Genomic DNA, 12,892 nt, shown 5'->3' with positions numbered 1-12,892 from the left:
GCTTGGAGGGAGACAGGAAGACAAGAAAGCTTAGACTAGTTGTTACAGTTGGAGAAAAATTATGTCATCCTGAAGCTTTAGATTCTGTAAATTACAATTATGTTTTTTAATTTGATAAATTTATAAGACCAAACAGGGCACCTCTGTACAACCAATTTAGTTCCTTTTAATTTGACAGAATGGCCGTTGACTGCATGACAACATGCTCAAACAATGATAGTCATTTAGCAAATTAATTTACAGCCACATGCAAGTGAAATTAGTAGACATGATGCTTGCTTGAATCAAATTACATGAAAGACACTATACGCGACAAAACTTTCCTAGAATTTAATGGACAAATGAAGATTAAAAAAGAAAAGGTTCCTACAAATGGAAGTTACATGAGAGAATTAAAAAGGCTGTGTATACCCTATAGGCTCACTCAGTCATAAAAATGCAATAATATCAAATAATGAAACATGGAAGACAAAATGAAATAAAATAAAAAAAGCAAAGACGCCAAGTTTGACTTGGTGATATTATCAGACAGTAAGTATGGATCTGAAGAAGATGAAGAATCATCCTTAGACACCAAATCATAACCATTTCTTCTCTTCCCTCATTTCCATGGCTGAATCATTTGCCTTTGATATTGTTCATTCACTATTAGGAAAACTTGCATCTTATGCTTATGAAGAAGCTTCTCGTGCCTATGATGTGTATAAAGATCTCTGTTGAGAATATGGATCAGAACCTATTATTAGAGTTTATTGTAGTATTTATGGTTATGATTGTTATGATTTTAATTATAGGAATTATGGGTTACAGATTTATGTTGTCTGTTACAAATTTATAGGCAGATTTTCTTTTGTTTATTTCTGATTATGAATTTCTTGTATTTAAAGGTTGTTAGAAGGAATGAAATTTGTGTGTTTCAGTCTTCAGAACTCATAAGTCTGCTTAATTTCTTTTCTAAATTCCAACAGTGGTATCAAGAGCATTCTTGTTCTTGAGGGACCTGGTGAGGTTGAGAGTTCCGCTAAACACCCAAACACTTACCAAAGAGTTGAAAATGCACTCTGATAACTCAGCCATAAAATTGCCAATCTTTGAGGGTGAGAATTATCACCTATGGGCAACCAGAATGGAGGCTTATCTTGACGCTCATGATCTTTGGGAGGCTGTTGAGGATGATTATGAGATTGAGCCATTACCAGACAATCCAACAATTGCACAAATAAAAAATCATAAGGAGAGAAAGCAGCGAAAATCGAAGGCAAAGTCTTATCTATTTTCTGCTGTTTCTGAAGCAATCTTCACAAGAATCATGACTCTGATGTCAGCAAAAGCAATTTGGGATTTTCTCAAACAAGAGTATGAAGGAAATGAGAAAGTCAAAGGGATGCAAGTGCTGAATTTGATCAGGGAGTTTGAGATGCAGCGGATGAAGGAGTCAGAAACAATCAAGGAGTATGCTGACAAACTTCTAAGCATTGTCAACAATGTGAGGTTGCTAGGAGGTGAGTTTTCTGATATAAGGATTGTCCAAAAAATCCTTGTAACTGTTCCTGAAAGGTTTGAATCCACCATTTCCTCTTTGGAAAATTCCAAAGATATGTCAACAATTACTTTGTCAGAATTGGTGTATGCTTTGCAAACCCAAGAACAAAGGAGACTTATGAGGGAGGAAGGCACAATTGAAGGTGCATTGCAAGCTAAACTGAAGCTCAGTCAAAGTCACAAAGGAAAGAAGAAAAAGGGCCAATGGAACAACTCAGAGAAAGGAGAAAGTTCCAACAAATGGAGCAGTAAAGCTGATGACGAGAAGACAAATAATCCTGCATGTCAGCATTGCGGAAAAAGAAATCATCCACACTTTAGATGCTGGAAGAGGCCTGACATACGCTGCAACAAATGCAACCAGCTTGGACACATTGCAAAAATTTGCAAGAACAAAAGGCAGGCTCAATCTGAAGCTCAAGTGGCTGATCAACAAGATGATGAGGAGCAATTATTTGTAGCAACTTGTTTTTCCACTAACAATCATGGTGAAAGTTGGCTAATTGATAGTGGATGTACACATCATATGACCAATGATGAGGAGTTGTTCAAGGAGTTGGATAAAACAACCATTTCAAAAGTCAAAATCGGCAATGGAGAGTGCATTTCAGTTAAAGGAAAGGGCACAATTGCAATTGAAAGCTACTCAGGTACTAAAATCATTACTGATGTGCTTTATGTACCAGATATTCATCAAAATCTGTTGAGTGTTGGGCAATTACTTGAAAAAGGTTACAAAGTGTTGTTTGAAGATAAAATGTGTTTAATTCAAGATGCAAATGGGCATGATCTGTTTAAGGTCAAAATGAAGGGAAAAAGCTTCTCTTTAGATCTTATGGAAGAGGTGCAGGCTGCTGTTTCAAGTCCAATCAGTGCTACTGAGCTTTGGCATAAACGATTGGGACATTTCAACCATGCTGCACTGCTGTATGTTAAAAAACATAATATTGTGGAAGGCTTGCCATCATTAGAAGACTATGTCAGTAGCTGTAGTGCATGCCAATACGGGAAGCAATTCAGGCTACCATTTCCTCAATCAAATTGGAGAGCATCACAAAAATTGCAGCTGATTCATACAGACCTCGGAGGACCACAACCTGAAATATCTTTAAAGGGAAGTCGATATTACATTGCCTTTATTGATGATTTTACTAGAATGTGCTGGATTTATTTCTTGAGATTTAAGTCTGAAGTTGCAGAAGTTTTTTGGAGGTTTAAGACTTGGATTGAAAATCAATGTGATTGTAAAATTCAAGTCATAAGGTCGGACAACGGAAAGGAGTATGTATCAGATCAATTTAATTCTTTTTGTGAAGAGGCGGGAATTGAACACCAGCTTACTACTCCTTACACTCCACAGCAAAACGGAGTAGTCGAGAGGAAGAATAGAACAATAATGGAGATGGCTAGATGTATGATGCATGAAAAAGGCCTTCCAAAGAAATTCTGGGCTGAAGCTGCTAATACAGCCGTGTTTCTATTAAATAGGCTTCCTACAAAGGCTGTTCAAGGAAAAACTCCTTTTGAAGTATGGTATGGTCATAAACCTTTTGTTCAAAATCTTAAAGTTTTTGGATGTATTTGTTTTACTCATGTGCCAAAGGTGAAAAGAGACAAGTTAGATAAAAAGGCAGAGGTAGGAATCTTTATTGGCTATAGCACAACTTCAAAGGCTTATAGAGTCTTTCAACCACAAACTGGTAAGATTCTAATAAGTAGAGATGTTCATTTTGCTGAAGAAAAACAATGGAGTTGGGAGAAAGATAATCAGAATCAATTTTCTGATTTATCTTTAATGAAAGATGAACATATAGATGATCCACCTGTTAGAGGAACTAGATTGCTTTTTGACATTTATGAAACGTGTAATGTTGCTGTGTTAGAGCCTGAAAATTTTGCAGAAGCGAAAAAGGATCCAAAGTGGATTGTTGCAATGCAGGAGGAGCTTAACATGATTGAGAAGAACAAAACATGGGAATTGGTTTCTAGACCCCAACACAAAAATGTTATTGGTGTAAAGTGGGTGTTTAGAACCAAACTCAATGCAGATGGCTCCATTAATAAGCACAAGGCCAGACTTGTAGTGAAGGGTTACGCTCAAGTATTTGGAGTTGATTTTTCCGAAACATTTGCACCAGTGGCTCGGCTTGATACAATCAGATTGGCCCTTGCTTTGGCAGCACAAAAGGGTTGGAAGGTGTTTCAACTAGATGTGAAATCTGCTTTTCTCAACGGTTATTTGCAAGAGGAGATATATGTTGAACAACCAGAAGGATTTGAAGTTGAAGGGCAGGAAGACAAGGTTTATTTGCTGAAAAAGGCCTTGTATGGTTTGAAGCAGGCTCCAAGGGCCTGGTATAGCCGGATTGATGAGTACTTGCTGAGTATTGGCTTTACAAAGAGCCTCAGCGAGTCAACTCTTTATGTGAAGTGCTTGAGTTCTGATATTTTAATTGTTTCTCTGTATGTGGATGATCTTTTGGTTACAGGAAGCAATAATGTGTTTGTTGAAGAGTTTAAGCAAGATATGATGAAGGTCTTTGAAATGACTGATTGTGGAGAAATGGCATTTTTTCTCGGAATGGAAGTCAAACAAAATGAAAAAGGAATCTTTATCAGTCAGAAGAAATATGCAAAAGAGATTTTGAAGAAGTTTCAGATGGAGAACTGTAAGCATGTGGATACTCCAATGGTTCTTAAATTGAAGCTAGGCAAGGAAGATGGTGCAGAAAAGGTTGATGAAACTGATTTTAGAAGTCTTATTGGCTGCCTCATGTACCTTACAGCAACAAGACCTGACATTATGCATGCTGTGAGCATTCTCTCAAGATTCATTCATTGTGCAAAAGAAGTGCATCTTCAAGCTGCTAAACGTGTGCTTAGATATATCAAAGGTACTCTTGATTATGGAGTATGGTTCAATTACAATCAAGACTTTAATTTTCATGGATTTTCTGACAGTGATTGGGGAGGATCATTGGATGATATGAAAAGCACATCAGGTTATTGTTTTACACTTGGTTCTGGAATGTTTTCTTGGTCTTCAAAGAAACAAGATATTGTAGCACAGTCAACTGCAGAAGCAGAATTCATTGCTGCTGCTGCAGCTGTTAATCAAGTTCTATGGCTGAGAAAAATTCTAGTTGATCTACAGATGACTCAAGCAGAACCAACTAGGGTGTTTGTAGATAATCAAGCAGCAATTGCAATCTCTAACAATTCTGTCTTTCATGGGAAGACGAAGCACTTCAATATTAAGCTCTACTTTCTTAGAGAAGTCCAAAAGGAAGGAGAAGTCTTGTTACAATATTGCAAGACAGAAGACCAATTGGCAGACATCTTTACAAAGACTCTTTCAAAAGGAAGATTTGAGAACTTGAGAGAGAAGCTTGGTGTCAATAGCTTCTGATCCAAGGAGGAGTGTTGAGAATATGGATCAGAACCTATTATTAGAGTTTATTGTAGTATTTATGGTTATGATTGTTATGATTTTAATTATAGGAATTATGGGAGGTTACAGATTTATGTTGTCTGTTACAAATTTATAGGCAGTTTTTCTTTTGTTTATTTCTGATTATGAATTTCTTGTATTTAAAGGTTGTTAGAAGGAATGAAATTTGTGTGTTTCAGTCTTCAGAACTCATAAGTCTGCTTAATTTCTTTTCTAAATTCCAACAATCTCCAAGGGTCCAAAGACACTCTCTCAATTGTCAGTGGTGTATTGTCGGATGCTGAGTGCAAGAAGGATCAAAAGCATGGGGTGCGTGAATGGCTGAGGCAGATTCAAAATATATGCTATGATGCTGAAGATGTAATGGATGGATTTGACGACTTGCAAGACAAGCGAAAGCAAGTGGTCAAAGCTTCTGGTAGCACACTGGTGAAGGTACGCCACTTTGGTATGAGTAAAAGAGAACTTGTTTTGAGGTTACATTTTCTTTATTTATTGGGAAATGTAGATGATCGAGCTGGAGGGGTAAAACGCATGTGCTGCCTGAAGGGTCACAAGAGAGAGCAGAGCAGTAGTTGGAAAAGATGAATATGCTAGCAAAAGGCTTTAGATTCTCAAGATGTGTACATTGGCATTTTTGTTATGTACTCAAATCATCGAAAATGATTATTCTCTTTCATGCTATATATTTCCAGTACTCACAAACATTTGTATGTGTACTTGGCATTTGTTATTTTATTGAAATTGAAGGTGATTTTTCTCATACCACTGCTCTTACAAAAGTGGTTAGACTTGTGAAATATAATAATATATTAATATGCTCTAAACAGTCAATCGAGCCTAATTATGAATATCATATCCTTAATTGTGAGCTGTGATTTAAAGTAGTTAAATAAGTTGGGAGTTGGTAGGGAAACCATTTATGCTTGCAAGATCTAACTGTCAAACCTTTGCAACCATCACTAATCCATAGATAAAAATTTATTAATCCTAATTAACCCTAGAAACAACTCTGGAACAACCACAAAACAAGATGTTTCCTGAGACCGGAAAACCACATTCATCAAAAGAGAGCATATCAGTGATTGATAACATTTGAGAGCATGAATGCCAAATCAGTAGAAATTGAAAGTAATTGCTTTCAATTGTAATGTTTAATGTATCCTAAGATTTCAAAATGAAATTACAATAGTTGATTGAACAACATATGCAGTAATCGTATGTTCAAGCACCCATTGTGATCACCCTCGAGTCCGTTTGCAAAGAGAGGTTAACCACAACAGATTCTGAAGCTTTCTTGCACATAATTGGATTGTGCAACCTTTTTTATCATTAAAATCCTTAGCTACCTTTTCAGATCAGGCCAGAGTGGAAATGCAGGATTGGTACCAAAAATTCAGGACAGAACTGGAAGTTCAACATTGTAAGAAGAAAAGAAACTGTCCCTTCCTTCTGTGATCAGACGTTTCAATGGAATGCCACCACATTGTTTCTCAATAGCTTCAATTTCTGCTCCAGATGGAGGATGACCCCTAACAAAATACACATGCAATAACTGATTTAATGGATTTTCATAAACAATTGATAAATTAACGATTATTTTATGAAATAAAAAGCTATTTATCAATGTTTATATTTTAGAAAACATCATCTCATAAATATCATTCCATTGTTTAAAAAAATAATATTAAATTGCTAACATTTCTTATAAAAAATAATCAATATTCTTTGGAGTTTTTCTATTTACACCCCATGTTTTTCTGGTTACACCCAAATTTTCTTAAATTTTTTTTATAATATCAAAATTGCCCTTTTATATAAATTTTCTTAAAACCCTAATTTTATTCATTGTCAGTGAGTTTCACCATCTTTCACCCCACAAAACGATCGATAAAAAAATTTGATGTTCAATATCAATCTCCATGAAAATTAAAGAGTGAATTAAAATATTTTTCATCCATACTCAATTGGATATAAGTAAGTGAATTTCTTCTTCTATTTGCTAGTTTCAATTTTTTTCCTTCAACTGCAATGATGCACTGTACGATTACGGTTTTAATTTACATTGGCAAGGTTAACTTAAATTCAGTTTAAGTATGTTCATGTAAACTAAGTTTACATGTACCTACTTAAACTGAGTTTACATAAACCTACTTAAATTGAGTTAACATGAACCAACTTAATCTGAGTTTACATGAACCTACTTAAACTGAGTTTACATGAACCTACTTAAACTGAGTTTACAAAATCGCAGAACTGTGAATCGCAGAACAAGGAAAACACAAAATCAGAACTGAGAACCCATAACAAGAAAAACGCAATCGATTGAAGAACAACACTTGCTAACCTGATTTGTTTCGAATTTTGGCTTTTTGAAAATCAAATTTTATGAAAGGGTAATCTTGTCATTTTGGGGTGCAACCATGATTAACTAGGGTGCAAGTAGAAAAACTCTATTCTTTGTTATAAGTAATAAAAAGGCTTAATTGCACTTTTGGACCCCTATCTTTCCAAAAGTTGCAGTTATGGACCCCTAACTAATTTAAATACAAAACAGCCCCCTATGTTTTGATTCTTTGGCAGTTTTGGCCCCCAAGGCAAAATAAAAATAAAAAATTTGACATGTGGCACCTCACTTAGGGTGCCCGTCAGCGTTGACCGAGTCAACACTGGACTGGGGGTTCAAAACTGCCAAAGAATCAAAACATAGGGGGCTGTTTTGTATTTAAATTAGTTAGGGGTCCATAACCGCAACTTTTGGAAAGATAGGGGTCCAAAAGTGCAATTAAGTCTAATAAAAATTCAGAAAAATTATATTTTATTTTGTTGACGCTTTTGGTAAATAATATTTAATTTTGATAATTGTCAATTACAGAAAATAATTACTTTTCTTCAAAAATCAACTCATTTAATTATTATTTTAACAAATTGGTGTTTCGGTACACTCAAACTTTTAAGTGTACCATAAAATTTGCCTTAAAAAAAAACTGGTTCTGAACCGGTTAATTGAATTAAACCGATTTAAAAATTATAAATCGGTTTTGAATCGGTTCTAAACTGTATCGTAACTATTTTGAGAAATTAACCAATTTAGTCATTATTCTTTTTAAAAATAAACTATTACAATTTCCAATGCATTCAATAACTTTTCAATAAAAACTTATTATTTAAAGTGTTTAAAGAGTGTTCCGGAGACACTCGTTAACATTTATCTTTTTATTAAAGTATTCCCTCCGTCCTAAATTATAAGTAAAAAAATAAAAATCACACTTATTAAGAAAACTAAAACATAAAAATTTGGAGTATAGTTTTTGTGTTTTCTTTGGAAAAAGTTTTATAGAAAGATGTAAAAACAATTTTCATTGGCTATTGGTTATGGAAAAAATGAAAGAAAGAGAAAATTGAATGTAATTTGCATTTAATTTTATGAGAATAACAAAAAAAAATATTGAAAAAGATAAAAGTTTATCTTTTTTTATTATATTTTGGGACAAAGAAAATGTGTTTTTTTTGCTTATATTGGAAAGGAGGGAGTAGTTTTTAAGAACTGAACCAACAATTAAAGTGGTTTAATTCTTTAAAAAAAATTAAAGTGGTTTAATACAGGTCAGTTTATGAACGAACACCGCCGCTTATAACCCATTATTTTAGAGAAATTATTTTCTAAAATTCTTATGTCTAGTTTCATTTTGGAATGTGTGTAAACTTATTTTTTTCTGGAATGTGTGTCTACCGTAAATAGTGAAAAATACTCCAATCATAAATGTTGAATGGAAATTATATATGACAATTTTGTTTTTGAATTAAAAATGTTTGTACTATGTTAAATTAATAATTTTTTCTGTCATCGTGAGTTTAGCTCGGTTGATATGGATAATGTAAAATATATGCAAAGTCTGGATTCAACACTCGGCCACCACAAAAATAAAATTAATGTTTTTTTCTTGGCTTCCCTAAAAATATATATATATTCTTGGTCCGTGTTTGAACTAAATGTCAAACTTTTTTTTTCTTCCTGAATTCAAACAAATTGAGTTATCCAGCTCCATTTTAGTGACAATTATTGAGATATAAACAAAATGCAAATGCGACGTTTACTATGAGATATGAGAAGTAGTTAACATCAATTTTATATGTTCTTAATATAATATTGAACAACCAAATCATATCCCACTAAATAGGAATGGTTATATGGATCAAATTAGGTCATAATGTTCTATCATAAATCATATTTAGATTCAACTCATTAACCTCTAAATCTTTCTTAATAGTTTCTCAAAGTTTTTTTTAAGTCTTCCTCTACCTCTTCTGATCTAACTCTCTTTCATCATATCTACTTTTCGTACTGCATCAATTACATGTCTTCTCTCTACATATACAAATTAGCTAAACATAATTCCTACCGTTTTTTTTACTATAGGTGCTACCACAAACTATCTCTAATAGTATCATTCCCAATCCTAATCATATCCTTAATTATAATATCATTTAAAAAATGTATATGAGATCATTTTTTTACTGAAACGAAAAGCTTTTAGGGTTGATTTTTCTCAAAATCTATTATTTTTTTCAAAACAATGACGAAAGATATGAACTAGTTTAAAATCATTTTTTGAGCAAGGTAATTGTTTAATAATAAACAAATAAAAATAGTTTCAGATATTTTTAAAAATCGATGATAAAAAAATTAACACAAACTAACAAAAGCATCCTAAATTATTTTATCCGTCGACAATGTTTCATGTAAAACGATAAGAGGAAAAAAGAATTGCGCCTAATGGGGAAAAATATTGGTTAACGTCGTTAACTAGCTATCATCTAATAGGAGATACTGAGTCTCACGTGAAATACTTAATCCAACTGTTATCATGTTTCAATTGGACAATAGCAGGAACAGTAAGTACTTAAGCCTTAAGGTACAGTTTGTAAGTTTTATCCTAAACTTTATTAAATACAAGATTCAAAATCACACTTTAACTATTTCCAGACCAAAACATTGCGTACAACCAAAGTATTATTTTTGTACTGGAAGCAACTAGCTCTAGGCCTTTGATGGAATGCTTGATTCACCTTCTTTGGTGCTCTTGTCGGCTTCAAACTTATCTATTGCTACTTGCAGTTCATCAGTACCTCCAACTGCTCTCATGGTGTAGAAGTATGCCCCAAAAACAAAAGTTGTCAAACCCCCGGCAACTATGAAGTTCTTTGTCTTAGGCGCCAGGCCACTATATCCTAATACTCCAGCCATCTTGGTAAACTATAAAGAAAAAATTTGACAATTAAAGAGTCAGCACAATTTCACAATTTAGATAAACTGTAAAGAAACAATTTGATACAATCCAATGGATCAAATTATTTTCATCTTGTAAAGAGATTACAAACCCCCAGTAACATGGATCTTTATAGATATACTTCTTCAACTTGCCATAGTATTTCTAAACACACCTCAAATAGTTCTAAAGTAACTTATATTATTGCTACTGGCTGCACTCTGATTGAAATCAAAAGATAGTCTTATCCTCTCTTTACCAATCCTCCTCACATATTAGCCTCTTTTTTTTTTTTTTTTTGAAATAGCATATTCAATTAAAAGCCAGGCACAAGATGTGCAAGTGGCTAGAAGAAACAACAGTGGCATAGGCAATGCCCTTACAAGGAATTAAGTGCACAGGCAAACCCAAACAACCTAACAGCGCCTACAATATAGGAGCAGAAAAATAAAACCAATGACAGGAAGCCTAAAACAAAGCCTAAGCTCCTAAAAACTCTCCAAGGCCGTAAGGAAAGGGAAAGATGCCGTGACTTAAATTCCACCCAACCAGACCAATATCTTCGAGGACTAACGCCTTTACTTCCGTCTAATGCACTCTCTCAGATTCCAACAACACTCGTAGAAAAGACAAGAAGCATACGTTTTCCACATATTAGCCTCTTATCTATTAAACTAAGGTATTCTGCCACAGTAACTATATACATATAAATATACCTATTTGGTTTGGGAAAACTGGTGGAGAAACCTTACAAAACAACTTTTATGATTTACATTGTTTAGCATTTTGATTTCGATTGTCCTTTACAGCTTAAGGGCAACAACTTACATCCTTTGATCATCACTCAGTACACAACAAAATACAAGCTGAATCAAGAATCAAGCTCAAAAGATTGCATAATTCCAACACCAAACTCATACTTGGATTTACATCGTAGAATTCAAAGGAACGGATCAAGGACAAAGGACCAGGAATAATTTCGAACCTAAAAGACCACAGAGGTCTGATTCCTAACACGCAAATTCCTTAAATTGGAATATCAGCAAACAACAGAGAGTTTTAACCACAAACAACCAATAAATTGAACAGTCTACTATGAAAGTGAAGATGCTAATTATAAATATACAGTTACAATTAAAGTCTAAAAAAAATAGGGTTTATGCGAAAGAGGGGATTGAAATTTGATGTAGAAGCATAGAAGAATTGATGATATATATAAAGCACTAATACAACTATCCAGTATCTAAAATACAAATCAATTTAATTTCATAGATTGAAAGAAAAACATTCGGATTCAACTTACAAGATAGCGAAAAGAAGGGTGACGAAGAGAACTAACCAGGAGGGAAGAGATGGAGAAAGCGACGGTGAGGTGGACGCGGCAGTGTTGGGTCCTCTACGACGGCGTTTTAGTAGTCTTTTGCGAAAGGAGTGGAAGCTTGGAGAGATACAAGTGAGAGAACAAGAGTTTTCTTTCTCAGTTCCTTGTGTTGGTGGCGGTGCTGTTGTTTTCGAGTAAATTATTACATCCAAGGGTGGAGATCAAAAGATATAATCCAAAGGCCTCTGTTTTTTTTTTTTTAGTTTCATTTATTTTATTCTTTATAATGACCTAAATTAAATTTAGAGAAACCACGTCCCGTCCCGTGAGCATAGCTCAGTTGTTAAGACAATGCATTATTATATGTAAAGGTCGAAGTTCGAACTTGAAACACCCACTTATTTAGAGAAATCACAAAAACAAGAGAGAGAACATCACTATTTCACAAATTCCTTTCAAAAAATGAAAACATCACAAAATATGTATTCGGCTTGTCAAAGTGAATGATTTTTTTTTAAAAGTAACGTGGTGGTAAAAAATTATCTTTTAATGTAAATAAATTAAGTTATTGAAGTTGAAACTCACACCATATATATATTATTCAGCGTTTTATCAATTAAGTTAGGTTCACAAAGATTTTATAAATCTTTTTAAAGATCTTAAATTATATTTTCTCTTTTTATATGAGTTTTTTCCCCTCTAAACTATATTTTTTATTCATACATATTAATTAGGAACTGAACTTCTAACCACATATTTAGGGGTCCAAATCTCTAATCATTTACATTAATTTGTTGTTGGTTATTCTTTCATATCTTTATTATAATAAAATATTACTTTTTTAAATTTATTGAATGATTAATTTATCTGAGACTGATATATAATTTAGTGTTATGATAAATTAGAAAAACCTAAATTATTTTAGAATTACTTGTCATACAATTTATGTTGAAATATATATCTATAATGTCAAATTATAATAATAATGTAAATTATCTAACTAAATGTAGTAAAGTAAATCGTATTATACATGCGATAGTGGTAAATTTAATAATATAAATATCATACTTTGGTGGTTCATGTAAAGATGCACCATTTTGAGGTTCTCTCTTCATTTCTTTACTTTGATATATGTTAGCATTTTATATATTCATAGTATGATAGAATTAGAGTAGTAATTTATATCCTTCTATTAGTTCATTAATATCATTAAATAAATATTAAAATATTTAAAATAAATTCCCTCAAAAACAATTATTTGATTTTTTTTTATCATTCAGACATTTAAAAAAAGGCTTAAATGCTTTT

At 33.2% G+C, this 12,892-nt stretch overlaps 1 protein-coding gene across 1 annotated transcript; it reads right to left on the bottom strand.

Annotated features, from left to right (window-relative positions):
- Positions 1 to 9,783: 9,783 nt before the first annotated feature.
- On the bottom strand, positions 9,784 to 11,758 carry LOC11416137 (uncharacterized). The gene is made up of 2 exons (XM_003625064.4): positions 11,603 to 11,758; positions 9,784 to 10,250 (listed from the first exon to the last, which is right to left on the bottom strand). Exon 2 carries the CDS (start codon positions 10,239 to 10,241, stop codon positions 10,035 to 10,037), a length of 207 nt encoding a protein of 68 aa, XP_003625112.2. The 5' UTR covers positions 10,242 to 10,250; positions 11,603 to 11,758; the 3' UTR covers positions 9,784 to 10,034.
- Positions 11,759 to 12,892: the final 1,134 nt, after the last annotated feature.

This window comes from Medicago truncatula, chromosome 7 (assembly GCF_003473485.1).
Source record: "Medicago truncatula cultivar Jemalong A17 chromosome 7, MtrunA17r5.0-ANR, whole genome shotgun sequence".
NCBI classification, from domain to species: domain Eukaryota; kingdom Viridiplantae; phylum Streptophyta; class Magnoliopsida; order Fabales; family Fabaceae; genus Medicago; species Medicago truncatula.
This window is presented reverse-complemented; position numbering and strand designations above follow the sequence as displayed.